General features: G+C 37.8%; 1 protein-coding gene across 4 annotated transcripts in view; it reads left to right on the forward strand.

Annotated features, from left to right (window-relative positions):
- The window catches only part of LOC122032652 (uncharacterized RNA methyltransferase pc1998-like), a 110792-nt gene that overhangs the window by 30665 nt on the left and 55423 nt on the right, over window positions 1-24704 (forward strand). For all 4 annotated transcript variants that reach the window (XM_042591966.1, XM_042591965.1, XM_042591967.1 and 1 more), the window contains exons 3-5: window positions 169-280; window positions 18139-18183; window positions 18277-18344. In XM_042591966.1, the coding sequence (XP_042447900.1) occupies window positions 169-280; window positions 18139-18183; window positions 18277-18344 (225 nt within the window). The remainder of the gene's footprint in view (window positions 1-168; window positions 281-18138; window positions 18184-18276; window positions 18345-24704) is intronic.

The raw sequence follows: 24704 nt of genomic DNA on the forward strand, positions 1-24704 counted from the left end.
CTAGTCTCACAAATGGTGTGTGAGTTAATTAGACTATCCTTTCCAGTGTATTAGTAGAACCAGGATGTTTGTTTCTTAATAACTTTTCCATCAATAATGATAGGATGTTGTATTGTCTACCAAATAATGCCTTATTATTGCTTATGGATATATTGTGATTGGTTGCAGTGGGAATGGAGATGTCGGGCAAAGCTTGCTGTTCGTGGAACATCTGAGACTCCCTTGATTGGGTTATACCAAGAAGACACACATAATATTGTTGATATCCCAATGTGCAGAGGTTTGTACCATTATCTTTTACCAAATAAAGAATAGAAATTCTTGGACAACATGTTCTACGTGAATGTGGGGATTCACATTAGTTATACAACTAGGTAAAAATAGTCATATATACTCGGAGTAATTCAATCTGTGACTGCAAAATGAATATTATTTTTGTGGCTTAAATCTGAGTCACCTAAGACACAGAATAGCAGCCTTAACATACTCTAGACATATTATCCTTTATTGAAATTTACTATTTTTTTAGGATATATATATATATATATATATATATATATATATATATATATATATATATATATATATATATATATATTTTAGTCAAACTGACATACAATCAGACATATAATAAATGAAGATCCAAAAATCGGTAGACATGCGTTTGTAGTTTACGAAATATCCTATCATTCTCAAAACGACATCTATTCCGACATTCCAACAAAAGATAAATCATGCATTAAACCGCTAGGTATCGCGCCTTCATAATGCACTGGTTGCCTCTATAATGCTATTGGAAAATCTGCATCAGTCTTCCAATCGTTTGTTCCAATCGTTTGTACCTCATATTGAATGTTAAGTCATCTTCTCACCTTGTTCAATAGAGCTCAGGTAATGGAGCACTTGAAAATGTGTGCATTCGATTCGTCCACCCGCTGACATAATGCACAGCTCTTGTAAGACGTATATGCAAATTTGTCTGCTGGCCGTAGTTGCCCATGAGCAAATAGCCAAACAAAAAAACGATGTTTGGGAGCATTCCTGGTCTCTTCTCACCTTTGGCCGGAAGAACTCATGCATTGGCTGTCCCATTTTTTTCCGCAGCAAACCATTCCAGCTTCATGTTTGTTGTTCCTTGTTCGACCAACCCTTGAACCAACTGATCTCGAATGCCAACAAGTTGCTTAGCCAAGGGGGGATTCGAGGCTTTCAAATGCCATTACTAGAAATCAGTTCCTTTGATGTAGCGATGATGGACCTATCACACCCATACTGTATCTTTCTTGCATTGTATATTCTATAGTGTCCTGCATAATAAGGCATTATTCCATGCTTGTAAATCCCGAAGTCCATAATCTCCCTCTTGCTTCGAGAGACACATCTTAGCCCAAGAGATTGATGGGTGTTTGGAAGACTAAACAAAAGTCTGATAAATTTCATAGATTTTATCAATCACCCACTCGGTATGGGAAGAATAGAGGGAGGATTGATCTGAACAATTCTAAGCGTCCAGCATAGGATAATGTGTCCTTCGGCTATGCATTTACTTTCTTTGTTATCGCATCGAGCAAGGGCCCATAGTTCATAGCTTCTCTGTAGCAAGAGGAATATTCAAATACTGAAAAGGTAAGATGCCCTCTTGAAAACCGATAATCTGTAGTAATTGTGACATGATAGTGTCATCTACTCCGACCATATACATGTTAGACTTCAAGAGATAAGCTCTCAGATCCGCTTCATCCCAAAATCCTCCAGACAATGTAATAGAGGTAACATCAACTCTTGCAAACATCAAGAGGTCATTGGCATAGTCTAGATGAGGGATCCGAGCTTCTCCATACATGGGGTGAAAATGAAAAGAAGGCAACGATGAAATTACCTTCAATCTTCTTGATAGTACTTCGAGATAAAGACCAAATAATAAAGGTGATAATGAGTCTCCTTGCCTAAGCCCTTGCCGTCCACTGAAGAAATCGTGAATGCTGCCGTTTAGGATTATAGAATACAAAATGGTGGTAACACATTCTCGAATCTAGTCTTCGAATTGTTGAGGAAAATCAAAACCAACAAGTGCCAACATGAGGAAGTCCCAATCCACCTTGTCAAAGGCCTTCTGCAAGTCTTCTTTAATTATGCATCTAGGGAATATTCTTTTGAGGGAATACTTCTGGAGCAATTCCTGTACTAGATTGATAGTCTCCTGTGGAACGCCCCCACACAAAAGCTGCATGTGTTGGATCCAACAAGTTGCCCATAACTGTAGCTAACCGGCCGCCCAAAACTTTGGCAATAACCTTGTAGAAAACATTGTAGAAGATATTGGTCTATAAAATCTACAACCCCTAGGGCATGATCAGCCTTTGGGACAAACAATCAAATTATGATTTCATTGCTTGAGAAGTTTATCGGACAGAAGGAATCCCTAAACCACGCAATGAAATCTGGCCGACTATTTCCCATGAAGTAGTGAAGAATTTTGCGCCATATCTATCAGGCCTCGGGACCTTGTCCACAACTATATCAAATAGAGCATCCATGATTTCATCCACCATGACTGGCTTGATAAGATCCGTTGCTTGGATATTGTTTAACCGCTGGCCTGGTAGCAACAAGCTGTCTATTTTTTTACATTGAGCCGATTTACCCAACAAGCCATGAAAATACTCCACAAATTCGTTAGTCATCTCTCGTTAACTTGTTTGTTCCCATGTTTGTTTTGTTAGCATGACAATGGCATACCTTTTGTTGTTTCTCTGCGCTAGATCATGGAAAAACCTTGTGCATCAGTCTGAATTATTGAGGTATACATTTTTTGCTCTTTGTTGATAGAATAGTTTTCTGCTTCTCCAAGTAGCGTGGCCTTATTCCTTTAGTGTCCATAGTCAACCAGTGTTTCGCCACCTGATAGTATGATGTGTTGGGTTGCCTCTAGTTCATCCTCTGAGCCTTCTTTAAAATGTGCTCGAAATGCTTCTTATCCAACTCCCTCAATTGGCCCTTGAGTCTAGCAAGTTTCGCCTTGAGGTTGTATTGGGCATTGCCTTGTATATGAGCTGCCCAAGAGTCCTTCAACATACCTTGAAACTCTCCATGTAGTGTACATATGTTGAAAAATTTAAGGGTCGATTAGGGGCACGATCCTAGACAAGAGCATGTACTATATACCATAAGAGTGATCTGATAGATATCCTGGAGCCATGATGCCGTTTTTCAAAGTCAACATCCATGTCTCCAACTATTTGAAGGTACAAGTATGGAAAGTATGAAATATTGGCAATATGGAAAGTCAAGCAAATATAAAGATAGGTATCAACGGAAAAGTAAGAACATCTATTTTGATTTTAAAACAACCCTTCTCATCTTAATCCCCATATGAAACCCACATGTGAATATGAAATAATATAAATTTGTTTACCTTCTAGTGGTTTAATTATTTTTAAACCCATTTCACTATTCTTAAATATCATTTTAATCCCTTTTTCAAAAATAATTATACAAACATATATTTAATCCATTTTATCTATTTATTCATGCAGAAGGAAATGTTCAACGAGTCAAAGGATAGAAATTTTATTTACAACAAAAGCTTCGAACCTCGTAATATTTCTCATTCCCAAACGAGACCTTCATTACTATTTAATAACAACTTTATTTACCCAACTTAAATAGACATTGAGTAAATAAAATCTACCTTGTAGCTTCCTTTGATCGATGAAACAACAAAGGTGTTTTGTTATCATGAAATGCTCGAGCTAATTGGACCTATAAAAATGAATCGTAGTTAATTTAAAGTAACTACTTATTTTTTAAGATGAGTAAACAATGATTTACCCATTCTTACCACTTCCCAAGATGGAAAACCTAATGTCCTATGATTTGGGCAACAACAGAGCGGGTATCTCTTGCCTTTCGCTCACGATGGCCGGCTGCTGGAAAAAAGGGCAGCAAGATATGTTGTTGTTGCTGGAAACCTAAGAAGAGATGAAAGGGGTGATGGTTTACTGCTGTTGGTCGAGAGAATAGAACAAACCAAATGATGAAGCTACGGAAACATTGGCAAAAAGGAAGGAGAACCTTTGTTATTTTCGCCAGTGGCCTCGGCTAACACCAATGGGGCTCCCGTGGCTGTAGTTGGTTGGAAAAACAACGAAAGATGCAGGGAGTAGGGCTAGTGCTCTTGTTGTTGGGAGAGGACAGCTGCTGCTTGCTGGAGAAGAGGTCGGAGAGGATGAGAGTTGTTGTACTTGGGGAGAGGAAAGGGAAAGCTGTTCCAGGTTTGCTACGGTTGGAGAAAGGAAATGGGGAAGAAGAGGAAAAAGAGAGGGATGGGGCGTGCGTTGGCTGTATGGCGGTGGTGTACGCAAAAGAAAAAAAAAAGAAAAAGAGAGGAGAGAGAAGGTTTTCTCAAAAATACTCTAATTTGTTTCGTTTTAAATTGATCGAACTTGGCCAAATCAAGTCCAAATCGACCCTAGTTTGAACTAACATAATCCTTGTCTCCGCACCTACTCGTTGGATTTAGTTCGACCTAAATCCGATTTTAATTTAGTACCTTCACTTTGCATTCAACGATTTTGTTCATATATTTATTATTATTAATATTTTATTTTATTTTTCTTTATAAAAAACAATATTTAACATTAGAAATAATAAATTTGTTCATAGTATGATAGTAAATGGTTAATGGAACAATAAAGCAAATAAGGTAGGTAAAGTCTAGATCAGTGTGATATTCATATTAAAGATTGGAAGAGTTTAGGATGTTGAAGTATAAGTTTGTTAGCTAAATTCACAATAGACAATTAAGTATTAAGAATATGCCCTAGGAATCTAAGGGGAAAAGTTTAGTTCCTATTTATGATAAGACAGGTTATATACAATTTTGTTCTAGTTGAAGAGGGAGAATTTTGATGTGCCCGAAGTATGAAACTTTGAAAAGAAGAGTTATTAAGAGAACAATCAAAACTAAGATGAAAATCAATTTGGTTTAGTGCCTAGATTATCATCACTAGATGCTATTCATTAAAGAAGACAACTAATGTAGAAAAATTTAGGAAAAATATGATTAGTATATGATTTTCATTATTTAGAAAAATGATTATGATATTCTAAACTATTATATCTCTAACTTTGCAGATTAGTATTAGATGAACTAACCAACCATGTTTAATATAAACCTTTATTGTGTAGATATTTGTAGGTGATAGTGTTAATTGATCCTAGTGGAATTAGTTAAATACTAATTTGTTTAGAAAAAATTTAGAAACTGATGGTTGTAAGATAAGTAGAACAAGATCATGCATGAAATTGAAATATAATTTTAGTAAAAAGGAAATAATTGATTGAATAATTAAGATTGATGAATATAAAATCATATTTTGGATTTATTATTCAACAATTAGAAACTATTTATAAGGATATCCTTTATCATATAAAGAATGAGTGGTTGAATTAGAGTGGAGCTAGAAGAAGTCGAGCACATCAGGGATCTCCAATTCCTGATTTGGCTCTCCAACGTCATGTTGATCTTGAAGTCCTCAGGCAAGTGGCAGATGTGTGGGGACTTTTGTGGCCTCAACAAAGCTTGTCTTACAGCTTGCTACCCTCGCCCAAGGATAAATTAGCTAGTGGATTCAACAACTGACCATGAACTTATTTGCACAATGGACATTTACTAGAGATACCACCATATCTTTTTGCCAAAGTTAAAGTAAATTTCAACACTTTGGATGTAACTTTCTTTTATGTCGTAATACCCTTTGGACTAAAGAATGTAGGGGCAATAAACTTATGGCAAGGTTTGGTGGAATCATAGTTGTCAAAAGTGCACAAAGCGTTTGCTTAAGCTCGAAGCGCAACAAGGCGCAAGCCTTGCGCTTTTGAGCCTCGGAAGCACACGAGGTCTCCGTGCAAAAGCACAAGTGTTCGCTTTTGCCCGAAGCGCAGAAACTTTTCTTTTTTTTTTTTCATTTAAAGCCCTAAATCCTCTTTAAATCTATCACTAAGTTGATTGGTAAGAATTTTTTTTCATCTGCCTCTCATGCCGGAGGTGTTTGCTCGATCGTCGATAAGAATCTCTTTTTGTTAATTTTTTATTATAACGCATTTTTTGGAGTTTTGGAGGCATCACGAGTTGCGTTAGGCCGGCCGGAGGTGTCTATTGCCGCTAGAGGCGTTGCAATCCCCGCGACGTCATTACTATAGACGATCATTTTTTCATGATTTATGATTTAATTAATTCTTCAATTCCCAATTTAACAGACTTTTATAAATCATTATTAAATTATCACAATAAAATATATTTAAAATTTTAAAAATTCTAATAAATTTTATTAATTCATTTATATTCTAATTATTTTATATTTAAAGTTAAAAAATTCTAATAAATATTATTAATTCATTTATATTCATAATTTTTTTAGTGATTTTTATTTTTTTATTTATTAATTTCATTGGTCTGTCTTAATCATGTCAAACACAAAAATTCCATTAACTCGAAAGATAGTGTTTAGAGTTATGCAATATGCTGACATCCTAAAAATCTAAATATTGTTAGTTTTATTTTTTGTGGTGAAATAACAAATGGCAGAATTTATTGACACAAGTTACATTTAGTTGGCGACAATAGAAATGTGAAAACTTATCCAAAATGTCCCGATCATGTTAAAGAAGAAATTAGAGAGTTCATGTAAAAAAAAGAGTAATTTGAAGAATCAAATGGATAATATTTCTCATTCTGATGATTTGGAAGATTTAGAAGAACATGAAGATGATCTTCAAATTAAAGTGAAAGGGAAACAACCAATATCTGATCCAAGCATCTATCCTACGGTCCAAGGTAAAAAGTGTAAACAAACTAGACATATTAATCTTTATTTTTAAAAGATGTCGAAATTGTCAAACAAAGACGTGAAAAAACAAAGCATAATTTGATGAAAATAAAAAGAAGTTAAAGAGATATTGTGGTTGAAAAATTTGCTAGATGGATGCATGATGCCTTAATTCCTTTCAATGTCGTTAAATATGATTCTTTTGAATATTGTATTGAAGTTATTGAACAATTTAGATCAGGGATGAAATTTCCATCATATCATGAAGTCATGGTTAAGTATTTGAAGCAGTTGGCAAATACAAACTTACTTCTCAAATCCCACGAAGAAGATCATGCTAAGTTCGGGTGCACAATCATGACAGATGTGTGGACGGATAAAAATGGTGACTCTTATAACTTGTTTGTTAAATAGTCCTAAAGGAAGTGTATTTGTTGAATCAATTGATGCTTTAGGTTATTCTCACATAGCTGATAAGATGTTTAAGTTACTTTTTGAATTTGTGTATCACATTGAAGAAACGAATGTGGTTCAGGTTGTAATAGATCATGCAAGTAGCAATGTTAGTTTATGTTACTTTAAATTAAGAATAGGGTCATTTTCAGTTTTTTTTACTAAATTTACTTTGTTTTTTTAGTTCGTCTTTTGGAAAACCGAGTTTCACACTGGTACTAGACTCCTGTGCAACTCATTGATTAGATTTGTTGCTTGAGGATATATTTAAAATTCCTTATCTCAGAAAATTGCATGAACGGACGTTGATGGTGAATGATTATATTTAGAACAGACCACAAGTATTGAGCATGATGAGACAGATTATTGGATAGAGAGATATGGTAAGAACGAAAAAGACACATTTCACAACTTTTGTTTTTTACTTTAAAACGATTTCACATACAAACAAATCTAAGAAAGATGCTTACATGAAAAGTGGGTAAATAATCAGTTTTCTAAAGAGGTTGCATGAAAGCATATAGCAGAAGTGATATTATGCCTTATTTTTAGAAAAATCCGATATTCATATTAATAGTTAGCGGTCGATTGGTGAAAGTATTACGGCTGGTAGATGGTGAAAAAAGGTCTCCTTTAAGTTATATTTATGAGTCAATGGACAAAGCCAAAGAAGTTATCGTTGCGTCGTTTAACAATAATGAAAAAAAATATTGTAGTGTTTTTGAATCTATCGACAAAAGATGGAATGTTTAACTCCATCGACATTTGCATGCAACTGGATATTTCTTGAATCCAGAGTATTTTAACTCAAACTCTGACATGGTAAATGATATAGAAGTGATGGAGGGTTTGTACAAGTGCATATGTAGATTGGTGAGAGGTGAGGATTTACTTGATAAAATTATGAATCAATTGAAAAAATACAAGAAAGTAGGACTTTTTAGTTTGTCAATGACTATCAGACAAAGAACTTTAAAATCACCAGGTAAATTCGTAAAGAATATATTATGCAATATCAATATTGGATAGTAATAAAGTTAATCTTATACGTTTTTGTGTTTCAAGCTGATTGACGATTTTTTTATGGTGTATAAACACCTTAATTAAAAACATTTGCAATGAAGATTTTGAACCTCACATGCTCTTCTTCTGACTGTGAACGTAATTGGAGTGTTTTTGAATATGTAAGTTGAAACTTTTTGTTAAAAGAAAACCGTGTATTAGACACCACGGAGTTATTGACTTATATAGAGAAGGATATACAACATAATTACAATAATACCCCTAGTTATTGTGTTTACAATATTCTAACACTCCCCCTCAAGTTGGAGAATATAGATCATATGCACCCAGCTTGTTACATATGTAGTCAATTCGGGAACCTCTCAGTGACTTAGTGAATATGTGAATATATCTGCTAGTTGATCATGCGAGTTGACAAAATTAGTAGATATTTCTCCTGATACGACTATCTCTCTAATAAAGTGACAGTCAACTTCAATATGCTTTGTTCTGTCATGAAAAACTGGCTTCGAGGCAATATGCATGGCAGCCTGGTTGTCACATATAAGTGACATTTGTGTAACCTCTCCAAACCTGAGTTCTTGAAACAACTGTTTTAGCCATATAAGCTCTTGACTAGTTATGGCCATAGCCTGATACTCTGCCTCTGCACCGGATCTTGTCACAACATTCTGCTTTTTGCTTTTCCAAGAAACAAGGTTACCTTCGACAAATATATAAAACCTAGAAGTGGACCTTCTATCAGTGGGAGATCCTGTCCAATCTGTATCAGAGTACCCTATGACTCGAGTATGTCCTTTGTCTGTATACAAAAGATCCTTTCCTAGTGCACCTCTGATATATCGAATATTGCGAGTTACAACATTCTAATGTTCTTTGCATGGAGAGTTGAGAAACTGACTTACTACACTTACTGCAAATGAGATATCCGAACGACTAACAATAAGGTAGTTTAGTTGCCCTACTAATCGCCTGTACCGTTCAGGATTTGGAAGAAGCTTCCTAGGAGCTTGACATTAGGATCTATAGGTCGACTGTCTTTGAGTTTAACATTCCTGTTTCTTCCAAAAATATCCATTGCATACTTCCTTTGGGATATGGCGATCCTCTGTTTAGACTGTGTTACTTCTATCCCCAAGAAATATTTGAGTTTGTCGAGGTCCTTTTTCTGAAAATGTTTAAAAAGATGTTTCACCTATGAAATCCCAAGATGATCATTACCTGTGATGACAATATCATCAACATAAACCACCACGTAGATGGAACCTGTAGATGAGTGGCGATAAAAGACAGAATGATCAGCCTCGCTCCGAGTCATGCCAAATTGTTGAATTACAGTACTAAATCTACCGGAGCATGCTCTGGGTGATTGCTTCAGGTCATATAAAGATTTGCACAGGCGACATACAAGACCAGAAGACTCCCTCTGAGCAACAAAACACGGAGGTTGCTCCATGTACATTTCCTCGAGCAGATCATCATGTAGGAATGCATTTTTGATGTCCAACTGATAAAGAGACTAATGGCGAATCGCAACAATTGACAGGAATAGGTGTACAAAAGACATCTTGGTAATAGGAGAAAAAGTATCCCCATAATCCAATCCAAAGATCTGAGTATAGCCTTTAGCGACGAGACGTGCCTTAAGTCTGTCAACCATACCGTCCGGATCAACCTTCACTGTATACACCCATCGATAACCAACAACTGACTTCCCAGGTGGTAGAGGAACGAAGTCCCAAGTCCCACTACTCTGTAAAGCACAAATTTCATCGAGCAGAGCCTGTTTTTATCTTGGATGGGCAAAGGTATCACTTACAGTCTTAGGAAGAGAAACATACGACAAGGAAGAAAGACAAGAATAATAGGAATGAGAAAGACGATGATAACTCAAATAAACATAGTGAGGAGAAGGATTACGAGTGGAACGCATACTCTTTCGAAGTGCAATAGGAATATCAGAGTCAGGAGATGGGACCGGAGGAAACAGTGAAGGACTTGGCTTCAAAGATGTGTCCACGGTAGTGGCAGTGTCAGTTGGCGGCAAAGCAGGACGAGGACGACGCTGATAAACCTGCAAAGGAGGAGATGAGGTTGGGGACGATAGAGGCGCCTCCGGAGGATAAAAGATAGTCACTAGTGCAAGTGGAGAGGGAGAAACTTCGGACTGGGAAGCAGGAGGCCCAAAAAAATGAAACCAAATCAAAGAATGTGACATCAACAGAGATAAAGTAGCGACGAAGAGTAGGGGAATAACACTTGTATCCTTTCTGAGACCGTGGGTACCCAAGGAAAACGCATTTATGAGACCAGGGAGAGAGTTTATCAATGCTAGGATAAAGATCATGAGCAAAACATATAGAACCAAAGACCCGAGGTGGTAAAGGATGAAGAGGATGATGAGGGTAGAGGATATGATGAGGTATTTTACCCCTGAGAGTGGAGGAAGGCATACGATTGATGAGATAACACACAGTAAGTACGACATCACCCCAAAACTGATGAGGAACATGAGAATGAAGAAGAAGAGTCCGAGTGGTCTCAAGGAGATGACGATTCTTGCGTTTTGCAACCCCATTCTGTTGAGAGGTATGAGGGCAAGACGTGCGATGCAGTACACCATGAGATGCCATGAATGAACGAAATTGAATAGAAAAATACTCGTGTGCATTATTACTTTACAAAGTTCAAAGAGAAATACCAAACTGAGTTTTGATTTCTTGAAAAAAAGATTGAAAAATAGAAAATAATTCTGAACGTTCCTTCATCAGATATAACCATGTACAACGGAAAAAATCGTTTATAAAAGTAACAAAATATCGTGATCTCAATGTAGAAGAAACACGACTCGAACCTCAAACATCATATTGAACCAAAGCAAAGGGGGGCGTAGCCCGACTCACAGTGCGAGGAAAAAAAGAATTACGAACATGCTTACCTAACTGACACGACTCACAAGACAAAGATTCAAAGTGAGAAAGACTAGGATGTAATTGTTTCAACTTATCAAGACCTGGATGCCCCAACTGGGCATGAATAAGAAGTGGAGATGCCGCCGCCGAACCAACAATAGAGAGTTGTTGAAGTCGATAAAGTCCATGAGATTCACATCCGAAGCCAATCATCCTTCCCGTACTCCGGTCTTGTAAGGAAACAGACGTTTTAGTAAAAGAAATAACACAATCAAGAGACTGAGTAAGCTGATTTATTGACAATAGATTAAACGAAGTTCCGGGAAGAAGAACATTATGAATGGAAAGAGACGGAGAAGGATGAACAATACCAATACTCTTGGACTCAGTTTGTGAACCATGGTGATAATTGGTAAATAACCAGAAGTAGCGAGAGAATAAAATAGAGATTTATTACCAGTGATATGATCAATGACCCCAGAATCAAGAACCCAAGGACTTGAAGAGCGAGATATGTCAGCAAAGGAATTACCAGCATGTGCAACAATAGCAGTGAAATCAGAAGCCTGACAATCCTCAAACCATTTCAAAAAGTCATTATAGGAAGGTTGTGGGGTCGAATCCAGTGGTGGCTGCGCAACGGAAGCCGAAGAAGCGACAGAACTCTGAACGACTTGAGCAGCGCGAGAAGGTCGACCATGTAGACTCCAACACTTATCAATCGTGTGTCCTGGTTGGTGGCAGTGATTACACTAAGGACGTCCTTTGCCACCCTTACGAGGTGGAGGTTTGTAGTTGTTTTGAAAGACCAAAGTTGACGAGTCACTAGGAACAGAAGGAGGCAACCTCAAGACTTTCTGATCACGAATATGAGAATAATCTGAGGGCAGACCATATAAAGCCAGAGATATAAAAAACTTCTTTCGATTTTCAAGCTCTGCAACAGGAGTGGCCGCAGGCGGAAGTAGTTCATTGAAGTCACAAAGAAGGCTACAGTCCGAATCCAAATAAGTTGACATTGAATCCTTAATTTGATGGGCACTGAGGATGGTCATAAGATCTTCACAAACTTGATAGAGTTGCCGAGAGGTGTTTGTAAAGAGTTGTTGAGCTATGCCCAAACATCTTTACAGGTTTTGTGAGTGCGGAAGACATCCTTAAGAGATGAATGGATGGTGGCTCGGATAATGCAACACAACTGGGCGTCAACCTTTTTCCATAGAGGACGATCGACGACTTAGACATCCTCTTCGGTTTGAGAGAGATGTGTCTTATAACCCTATCCAACAAGCCAAAGCTCAATGTGAGAGGCCCAAGAGGAGTAGTTCTTACCATCCAACTGCTCGGAGGAGAGTGGTGTAGTGATGTGGTTGGTAAAGATCGAAATATCTGGCTTTGGAGTGCTGGAGGTAGCCATTGATCAACTCGGTGAAAGAGGGCAACAACCCGACTCTTCGGCGACATCGCAGCACCTCGGAGACAGGCACGGAATTTCTCTCCGTCGTCGGACTGCAGGAGAATTAAGGGTTTGCTGCAGTGTTGGAAAATTTAGGGTTTGCTGCGACACAAGGATGCTGCGATGCAAGGATATTCCACGCAGAAGGAAGAGTAGCGGCGGCTTGTGCTCGCGATCGGGAAAGAGACGTCACGAGAGGGAGAAGAGGGATCGTGAGAGATTTTCTCTTGTCCAAGCGTGACTAATGGTGGCAAGAATTGGTGGCGGCTGGGAAAAATTAGGGTTTGACTCTGATACCATGTTAAGAGAAAACCGTGTATTAGACACCACGGAGTTATTGACTTATATAGAGAAGGATATACAGTATAATTACAATAATACCCCTAGTTATTATGTTTACAATATTCTAACACTTTTAATATATATTAAAATTTTATTATAGATTTTATTTTTTTTACTTTTTATTATTTTTTTCCTTGATACATTCTAAGAAAAGAAATATGCCGTCTCAACAATGATTGAATGATTTGGTATATATCAAGTACAATAGATCTTTGAGGCAGAATATGACATGCGAAATAAGATTGATCCTATTACTTTGTCAGAGATATATGATAGTAATGAATGATTGTTGGTAAAATTGAATGACAGTGATAAAGACAATAATAATGATTTTATCTATAAAGGTGAAAATTTGCGTTGGAGTGATGTAGCATGAGTATTTAAGGTTGGTGAAAGTGCGTATGACTTTTAATTTCGAAATGTGTCTTCTTCAAAAGGGACATCATCATCTGTTTTAGCAAAAAGAAAGTAATTTTCAACTCAAATTAGTCTGGTAGATGAAGAATAAATTAATCTTGATGATGAAATTGAAGAAGAAGATACCGATGAATACAAATCAAGTGATGAAGCTGATAACGTAGATTTTGATAATGAAGATGAAGAAGATTATTTTGATATTTAATGTTTCATCTATCACATTTTCAAAGTCTTTTAATTTATTTTTAATTTTTTTGAATAATCTATACCTTCATCGAAGAATATTTTGTTTATGGTTTTTTAGATTTTCAAAGGTATTTTTCAAAGACTTTTAATATATATAATAGTCTTTTTATTTATTACGTTTTTTTCCGTAAAGTGTGCTCTTCACTCTACGCTTGAAACCCCAAGACCCTTGAGTGGTTTTTTACACTTTGTGCTTTTGACAACTATGGGTGGAATATTGATGTCAATATCGATGACATCTTGATGAAGTCAGTCTGAGCTACTAACCTCATCCCTGATGTGGAAGAAGTCTTTGTGACAAAAATATAGGCAGAAGTTTAACCCGAGCAATGCACGTTTGAAGTTAAAAGTGGAAAGTTCCTCGGCTCATAGTCACATAGAAAGGAATCAAGGCTAATCTGAAAAAGTTCAAGGTAGGATAGTGCAAGACATGTGTTCTCTTTGAAACTTTCAAGAAGTGCAACGATTAGTAGGTCTGGTAATTGCTTTATTGAGATTTATCTCTAGGTCAGTCAATAGAAGCTTGTCTTTCTTTACGATCCTAAGAAAGGCAACACACTTTAATTGGGACGAGAAATGCGAGTAGGCCTTTGTTGACCTCAAAAACTATCAGTCCAACTTATCAATTCTGTCCAAGCCTACTTTTGGGGATCAACTTTGGGCATTTCTCTCAACTACCGAGGGGCTATTAACTTGGTACTTTTGCAGCAGGAAGGCTCATCCATATGCTAATATACTTTGTTAGCCACATTCTCAAGGGAACCGAGCTAAGATATACTAACTTGGATACATTGACAATGACACTGACTCTCATGGTAAGAAGTTGTCATACTTAATCACAATTTTGACCAATAGCATAATGAGCTAAATTCTCACACATCTAAAGGCCTCGGGAAGATTGATAAAGTGGATCACAAAGTTCAGTGAGTATGATATTCAATGTCAACCTTGAACTGCAATCAAGGCCTAAGCTTTTACCGACTTCTCGGTTGAAACTACTTGTTGGGAGGAGGAAGAGCCTTGGATGATCTTTGTCATCCTCGGGCAAAGTAAGAGTAGGGGTGATGCTTATCTCACCTTGGGGAGGTGTTGTAAAGCTTGCCGTCCAATTGAATTTATGATCTTCCAATATGAAGCTGAGTACAAGGCTCTTATTAGGTTTTTGGCAACTAAGGATGTTGGAACTACATGATTAGTAGTGCACTAGTGGCTTGGCAAGTCAATGACTCTTACGAGTTCAAGAATGAAAAGCTAAGGAAATATACTAATGCTTATGAAAAGGCAAAGAAAGACTTCAGCAAAATTGTCCTTGAACAAATTCCTCGAGAAGAGAATCTCAAGGATGATGTACTGAGAAAGATGACCAACTCTTTTACCAGTTGGATAACCCGGGAAGTTATTGCTCAAGTCGAGCTCATATCACAAGTGGAACACCCCTCTGCATGAGGAGAAGCCTGATTGGAGATTTGACAGTCTAGTATACCTCTAAGGAGCTGAACTCCCAAATGATCATCTTAGGGCATAGAGTATGAAGAGAAGAGCACTCCGCTTCATGCTTATCAGTGGAGTGCACAAAAGAACTTCTTCCGACCTCTCCTTCGATGGGACTCCAGGAGGGTGAGTATGAGTATATGCTTCAGGAGATTCATAAAAGTTGCTTCAGCATCTACCTCAGATGCTAAGGTAATTCAAAGACTCAGCTTGGGAGCTTATTACTTGGAAGATGCACATGGAAAACACTCGAGCCACTACAAAATTATTTCCACTTGACGCCCATAACTAAAGTCTCTTGCAAGACCTAGGGCCTAGTAATATCAAACTGACCGAGCTCTACTTGTAAGCAAGGTCTATCCTTAAACTCATCACAAAGTACAATTTTTAAGTTGTAGATATTGATTCCTCTCAAAAAGGCCATATCTTTATTGTCGAGTCAACTCTTACCTCTCCCTCACCTTAGTGGTTTGCCTAAAGGTCGAGGGATTGATCCAACTCTTGCCTTTCCTTGATCTCAGTGGTTTGCCTAAAGGTCAAGGTATCGAGTCAACCTTAGTGGTTTGCCTAATGTTGAGGGATTGAGCCAACTCTTCTCCTAGACCTCAGTGGTTCGCCTAAAGTTTGAGGGATCGAGCCAACTCTTACTTCTCCCTGGCCTCGAAGGTTTGTCTATGGTCCAGGGATTGAGCCAACTCTTACCTTACCCAAACCTCAGTGGATTACCTAAAGGCTACAGATTGAGTTAGCTTTGGAGCCACATAAGAACTTAGTTTTGTGAGTCAAATGACATACTAAAAGAAACACAAACAATTAGTCTTATGGACAACTCTCTGAGCTCTCCGAAGGAGAAACTACAACTTAGTTTCCAATGTCCTCTGAAGAGGTTGGAAAAGGGAAAGGAGAAGGTCGGAGGAAGAAGTAGTTCTTCTAACCCTTGTGGAAAGTTGGGTAAGCCCATAAGAATTGGGAATCTAGTCAGTTAGGTGGTGAAGTAAAATACTCACGCCTCGACCTTTTTTAGATGGTAAAGAGCATGAAAGATGGGAGGAGTCAAGGAAGTTTCAAATGCCGTAACATCATGATTGTCCTGACGGAGGAATGAATTTAAGGTTCAAAGGGATACTAAAGTAGGCATCGACCTCCATATAAAACAAAGGGGAAGTTGGAGGCCGCCTTCGTACCCTACGGTGGTAGATGGGAAAGGTGAGAAGGTTATGTTGGTCTCATAATTCCAGTAAATGTGGAACCCCTCCCGAATCACTTGTTGACCTACTACTAGATCTGCTAGTCGGACTTGAAGACCTAGCCCTAGAAGCCATCTAAATACACAAACTAAACCCCCAAGAAAATGAAGGTAAAGTATGCAAAAGGTGAGGAGATTTACGAAGAGGTTAGATCACAAAGCGATGATGATGAAGATCAAATGAAAGCTCAAGGGGAAGAAATGCGGAATCTAGTTATAAACCCTTGCACGTGATCCTATGGTGCAGGAATGCCTCGATGCTATCAGATCACTTGATTTAAAACTGGAGGGAAGCCTTAGAAGATCAAGAAGTTGCTCTCGGTCCAAGGGGATAGACAAGCTTCGGGATGCTCATGTTGCATCCAACGGCGTAGAGGAGCCTTGAGAAGATTAACCGTCACATTGATTTGATAGGACAACTATCAGAGATTACACCATGATTTGGCTAATTATTATGACATCATTTGGCCAATTATGACATTATAATTTAAAGTATCTGCAAGAGGGTGGCCATTATGAGTGCCCAGACATCGCCTACTAGGGGATTGCTGAGCTTCTCAAGTCAAGCTACCTTCCCCTGTACCAACTCATCAATTTAGTTTGTTCTCCCCAACTTCCCGCTGGACTATCATGCGAAGTGGGGTCTTGCCCGTCTTCGCTCCTTAACTTGACTTGGAGGGGGGACTCATGATATCCTAGGATAGCAATCAACCTGTGTGGCTCTATCGCAGGTCAGCCCTCCTTACATGTGTAAGGATCTTGCATCCCACATAGTTCCCTATTTAACTCGGTCTCTTGAGTTCCCCATATAGATTGGTTACCTGAGTGCCCTGTGCAACTTAGCCTCCCTAGTTCCTCACGTGACTTGTCCTCTTGAGTCTTCCATATAACTCAACTTCCAGAATGCCTCATGCGACTTGACACCCTAGTTCCCTAAGGCAACTTTGCTCCCTGAAACCTTCCACTCAGAGTTGTTCCTTGGCTCTATACTTAACTTGCCTCTCCGTGTTTTCTGCTCAGTAATTGTCTTGAGATGGCGTGGACCATGGTCTTGGTAATAGTCCCTCAGCAATTACCATCTCCGGCCAGTAATGATCAAACGGTTGAAACCACCACAATTAAATGACAATTAAATCTAGATTAATAGTAGAAATGGCTGAAATGGAAGAACTGCTCCTATTTTTCTGGAGATCATGACCACGATCTATTTTTCTCTCTTCTCACGCCTATAAATACTGAGGTATGTCCATCATTTATAGGTTTAGATCTTCTTCTCTCAATTACCACACTCCACACTACTTTCCACTTTCTTGTCACACCTAGTAACTTAATCATCAGAGGGACTTTGCCGGGAACTACCTCCGGTGCCCTCTGACGTTTCCCTTGTGCGTGCAGGTCGGATCATTCTCCTACCTCTGCTTTTGACCCAACGATCGAGTTGGTGCCCATCTCAACCTCCACATCAACAGCTAGCTCGGCATCAAATCTCTACAACATCACCACCCATAAAAAAATATTTGATATGTTCATTGGAAACAAACAGCATACTATCCTACCCTTTCAGGGATGCATTAATAAACTCCAATATTTATTATTTAGTATGCATGGTAAGAGCAGAATTTTGTAAATCTTCAGTTCTGTAAATATTTGTGCATGTCATTTTCTAATATTGCTTGTCTGCTGTTTTCTTTCTTATAAATTGAGCCATTTGTGTTTTCCCAGCTCATCATCCAAATATTAATGCTGCAGTCGACCTACTAAAAGAAGGCAGGTTGCTTTCTCAGTTTTCAGATATATTAAGCTTTAGTCTTTTTATGACTTCTTATAGCTATTGCACTTTTATTAAATGTAACAATTTAGGCATTTCTAAGTTAAAAGTTGAGCCATACAATGAAGACTCGGGTACTGGTGAGCTGCGATATGTACAGGTTTGTTTTGCCTCCTATTTCTTCATGTTAGTCCATTGCCAAGGTGAATTAGTCGTCTTAAAGTTATGTTAGACAGTAGACGTCTCTATTTTTTTCTCAGCTTCATGAGCTAGTTTGATTGTTGAATAGGCCTTATCAAAGTTGCATAAGATCATAACTACATACTCTTTTTGTTACTGATTTATTCTTCATTGGCATACTAGTGGTATATGTTCTGCTGTTGTGATTTAACTATTGAAATCATTTACCAAGGTTGCTATAACTGTTGAAATCATGCACCAAGTACCAAAAAGTTAAATCCTAACCTTATTGTACCATGATAGATATACATATATATATATATATGCATTGCCTATGCATTGCCAGTTGTTGGATGGTAAAGTCCATTGCGGCAACCCTTCAATATAGCTATCAGCCAAACCAGTGGTATGTAATGTATCACTCAATATCCAAACCAATGGTATGTAATGTATCGCTCTATATGCACGAGGCTGCTTTACTTAACAAGTAAACATCACCTGTCAAGGCATTTCTGGTCAAGTAGTATAAGAAACATAATATTTTTTATTTAATCATCTACCTCTAGTCAATGTTCTCCCAATTCGGGTGAGCTCTTATAGCTTGTGAAATAGTCAAAACATTTGTTTTTATTCCTTCAACTCAAATGCTATTTTAATTTTGCTTTTAATAGTTGTTATGTACATAACCATCAATCCTGACCAATTGACTTTTTTTTTTCATGACCTAGAGGACACTCTTCTTATAAAGGGGATGGGCTCCACGCTAATAGGATATAGAATTTTATTCAATTTCATGTTAACACAATGACATCTCATGTTGTATCAAATATAACATGCTTGAATGGAAGTGCAAGCGATAGAGTAATAAATGTAAATACATAAAGCATGTAGATACGTAAAACAAAAGAATGACACTAGAACCCATTTCCATGTAGCCGTTGGGTTTCTCAAGGCATGACCTAAACTTGGTCAAGTGGTTGCCTCAAATTGGCAATATGGAGGTCAAAGGAAGATAGTATCTAAGAACAAAAAGTACAAAGTAGAATAGAGAGAAGATGTGCATCATATAATATATAAAGAGGGAAACAAGATGTAAGTTATCTTTTATGAGATTATCAGGAATTAATTCTCGTTGATTACCATTTTAATTATTCTCACTTAAGATTTAAGGTCGCTTTTTAATTACTATCTTAATGCTCTTTACTACTATCTGTTTTATCTTGTCACATATGAAATCTCATGTATAAGGGCAAAATGCTTGTAGTAAAGTACAGCTGAAGCTCGCAAGCTCACATAATGCGTGGGGGTACTCCTTGCACTCAGTTGCATAAGAAGTCATCCTTCTTGATAAAGTAATGACTAAGGTCCTGCATAACATGCTAATGGACTGAAAGTCCCTTTGGAGCACGGGCCAAACCTGTTCTTTTATTTAATAGAGGTAGTTCTGCATTTTGAAGGGGAACTTTGGCGCAACGGTAAAATTATTGCCATGTGATCAAAAGGTCACGGGTTCGAATCCTGGAAACAACCTCTTGCAAAAAAAAAAAGCAGGGTAAGGCGGTGTACAATGGATCCTTTCCCGGGACTCCGCATGACAGGAGATTCGTGCACCGGACTGTCCTTTTTTTTTTTTTTTAGTTTCACATTTTAACACTTTATAATTCTGAAGATAGTTCAAGTTCTTTGAAGGGACAACCATAAGTTTTTATCACCTATGAAATCTACTATGTATATTAGGATTTTTTTTAAAACAAATCCATTAATGTGTACCACCCACATTTATCAAACCTAAGGATATTTTATTTCCTTGTTTTATTCTACTTTTAACTCTTTATAATTCTCAAGATAGTTCAAGTACTTTTAAGGGACTACCCAAAGTTTTTATTACCTATGAAATCTATTACCTATAGTAGGGTTTTTTTTTTTTTTTAAAACAAATCCATTAATGTGTATCACCCACATTTATCACCCAAGGATTTTTTATTTCCCTTTTATATTCTCCTTTTAACAAACACCTAAAAATTATCTTTAACCCATGTTTCAACGTGTAAGATCTCTTTTTATTCTTCCTCTTTTAAAATGACATATTAATCTCAATAATTTTATTTCATCACTTAAATCATGTACAAGTATAAAATAGAAACAACCAAGAAACACTCACTTGAGTAAGGACTCAGATTGCACTTGCTCGCACTAAAATCTCTAAACTCCTTCAATCCAATTGTGGAGCTATTATGATACATTGGGAGAAACACTTAATACACACTGAAATATAAATTCAACAATTAGTCAAACAAAACACTATATATAGTAATTCCACCCTCATTGATGATGTTGAAATATATTCTTGAGTTTGCTGAGGTGGATCTCTAATCTGATTTGTACAGTGTGGTTTGACCTACTAATGGTGTAGAACTCTGCCAACAACAATCAAGTCTTTACTCCACTAAGAGAGGTTGGTTATATACATCCTTCTATGCAATTGCACTCGATCCCCTACTACATCATCATCTATCATTACAGTTGTGCCCAAAGGATGTCTACATATTTTCACAATGGCATGATATTGTCCACTTTGGGCCTAGACCCTTATGACTTTGCTCTTGGGCTCTCTCCAAAAGGCTTTATGTCAATGGAGATATCCTACATCCTTTTAACCCCATGATCTTTACCAAATCTTTCCAATGTGGGACTTTGATTGAACCCCAACAATCCTCCCCTCAAACGAAGGACCACAATTACTCTCATAATCCGGGCCTCCTGGGCCTCCCCGCGAGCATTTGGTCACCCTGACCTGCTCTGGTCCTCCCCGCAAGCATCCGCACCCGGTCACCTTGACCTACTCCGGGCCTCTCCGCGAGCATTCGATCACCTTGACTTGCTTCGGGCCTCCCTGTGAGCATCCGATCACCCTGACCTACTTGCCTTCCTCGCGAGCATCTAGTTAGTCTGACCTACTTCAGGCCTCCCCGCAAGCATCCAGTCATCTTGACATGCTCCGGGTCTCCCTGCGAATATCCGGTCACCCTGACTTGCTTCGGGGCCTTTCCCACAAGCATCTGGTCATCCTGACTTGTACCGGGCCTCCCCGTAAGCAGCGAGATCTGGTCAATCTTGACTTGCTTCGGGCCTCCCCGCGAGCTTTCAGTTACTCTGACATGCTTCGGGCCTCCTCGCAAGCATCCGATCATTCTGACATACTCTGGGCCTACCCTCAACTTCGTTCAAGGCCGCTCCACATGATATCTGGTCTGTACCATGACTCTGATATCATTTGTTGTGACCGAAAAGGATATCTCCACAATGACATGATATTGTCGACTTTGAGCCTAGACCCTCATGGCTTTGCTCTTGGGCTCTCCCCAAAAGGTCTCATGTCAATGGAGATATCCTACATCCTTTTAATCTCATGATCTTTACTAAATTTTTCCAATGTGAGACTTTGATTAAACCCCAATAATTACTAACCAAGTCTTATTTGATTTTCTTCTTCTTCTATTAACGCGTGCATATTTGTTACTAACCAAGTCTTATTTGATTTTCCTCTTCTTCTATTAACGCGTGCATATTTGTTATGGTCTCACATAACCTAACTATGACATTTATTAGACATTTAAATATATGTCCATACCATCTTAAATCCGTCTCTCGTGTTTCCTCCCAATAGGCACAACCTCCATTTTCTTTCTAATATTTTCATTTCTAATCCTATTCATTCTTGTATGTTCACACATCCATTTTAACATCTTCATCTTTGTGATTCTCATTTTTTTCTTGTGTGTGCGCTTCATAATCCAACATTCAGTTCCATATAATATAGCAGAAATTGTTATTTTGTAAAACTTTTCTTGTAGTTTTAGAGGTATATTACAATCTCAAAGAACACCTAATGCCATTCGTCATTTCAATCATCTTGCTTTCTATGTAAAATATCTCTACCAACTACTATATCCTTTTATAAAAAGGATCCTAGATACTTAAAACTCTTAGTTACAAGTAAATAATCGTCTCCTATTTTAATAATTATCTTCCTATATCTATTACTACTAAACTTAAATTACATATATTTTGACTTTACTCTATTAAGCCTAAAATTTTTTATTTCTATTGTTTCTTGCTAAGATTCGAACTTAGCATTAACTCCTTCAGGCGTCTCATCAAAATAATGTCATCTACAAATAACATGCACGATGGTAACATGTCTTAGATGTGTATAGTAAGTTCATCTATGGCTAGTGTAAAATATATATTACACTTATAGTTAATCTTTTATGTAACCCTATTATTATAGGAAATTATTATCTGTATATATTAGTTATTATATTATCTATATATATTAGTTAATATATTTATGTTAATTAGATTAATTATCAATTAACCTAATTATAGTTTTCTAAAATAGATTCGTAGTTTGTATATAAATGTCTCACTTTTTAATAAAGTGTAACGAATTCTTTTTTATCTCTATTTTACAGGGTATTAGCCTTACGATTAGAAATCAGAGTTGATCTCCGCAGATTCTCTTCCCTCCCTACAAGCCCTAGCTGTCGACGCCCTTGTGTTCAGAGAAGTTCGTTGCTTCCTTCCTCCTCGTCGTTTTCTTTGCTTCCTTCCTCCTCCCTTATCCCACTGCTGAGCCCTAGCCACCAACGAGCTCCAAGCCCTTATCGTTTTCTTTGCTTCCTTCCTCCTCCCTTATCCCACTGCTGAGCCCTAGCCACCAACGAGCTCCAAGCCCTTATCCCTAGCAACGTACCATGATCGCGCTCGTTTCTCGCCGCGACAACCTCAATGTCGCTTCTCACCGCAGTAGTTCGTGATGGTTTCCGTAATCACCCTCCTCTCTTGTTGTGACAACGTTAGCGCTACCTCTTGCTGCAGCAGTCTTCTTGTTCTTGTCCACGACAAGTTTGTCTTGTTTCGCCACCATCGGCGTCTGTCCCTTAGACTTGGATTTGTTGGACTCATCTTCTTTGGGGAAACGGGTAGGGTGACTTCCTCCCTAAGCCCAATTCTTTTCCTGTTGCTGTGTTTTCACTTTCTGTTCCTATTGCTGCATTTTTTTTTTTTCACTTCACCTGTTGCTGTGTTTTCTCTTCACTTATTGCTACATTTTCACAGGCTACAAATAATGAATTCTCAATGCCCTCATCATGTGTTGTAGTTTCTAAAACAACATTTTTTGTTTGCCCTATGAAATAGTTGAATTGAGAACAAATAAACTGCTTTATCACACGTAGAGGCTACATCTCTTGTACACTTTTTGTCTTAAGCTCCAAGACAAGCCTCCACTGCTGGGCGGCTCCAAGAAGTTCCTTTGTTCTTCCTCCGTCTAGGGCAGTCATCGGCTCCCTCTACATTCTTCTACCTCAAGACAAGTCTCTGAACTTGTTTCAACTTCTAGAGCCCAGCTTTCCTCCTTGCCGAGCAGCTGCAACAACCTCCAGCCCTTCCTCCTCTTTGGGATAAAGTCTTATGACTAAAAATAAATCTTCTGTTATAATAAATGTGGTTTCTGTGATGTCTAAAATTACGTATCATAAATTAAATGGTTTGAACTATTTGAATTAGAGTAAGACTGTTTGTCTTTATCTGTGAAGTATTGATAAAGATGGTTATTTAATTGTTCCTCTGAAAGATGACTTGAAGCAGACATGGCTTAGAGAGGATGCTTGCTTGTTCCTTCAAATTTGGAATTGTATAGATAGTGAGGTAATTGGTTTGATCAATCATTGTGAATTTGTTAAAGAATTGATGGATTATCTTGAATTTTTGTACTCTAGAAAAGGGAATCTCTTCCGCATGTATGAGGTTTGCAAAGCCTTTTACCATGTGAAAAAACAAGATCAACTAATTATTTTATGACATTTAAGAAGACATATGACGACTTAATATGTTGCTGCCCTTTAGCCTTGATGTGAGCATTCAACAATGCCAACAAGAGCAAATGACTATCATGAGCTTTCTCGCTGGCTGATTTTGAGTCTGCTAAATCACAAGTTCTCTTTGGTTCTGAGATCTTATCTTTACAAGATGTATTTAGTCATGTTCTCCGTACAGAAAGTACTTCACCCATTCCACTTAATGGCGCTTTGGTAAATCGCAATACTAATTATGTGCCTAAAAAATCAATGATTCATGGTGGAAATAGAGGAGGCTCACAAGACTTTGAAACTCGGATGCAAAATTCTAGTGGTATTATATGCAACTACTGCCGTAAGTCGGGCCATACAAAATGTGTAGATCAGCAAAAACACTTGACTCATATTGCATCTACTAATGATGCCCCTAATAAATCAATTCTTATCTCTGCAGATGAATTTGCCAAGTTCACACAATA

Source organism: Zingiber officinale, chromosome 11A, assembly GCF_018446385.1.
Source record: "Zingiber officinale cultivar Zhangliang chromosome 11A, Zo_v1.1, whole genome shotgun sequence".
NCBI classification, from domain to species: Eukaryota; Viridiplantae; Streptophyta; class Magnoliopsida; order Zingiberales; family Zingiberaceae; genus Zingiber; species Zingiber officinale.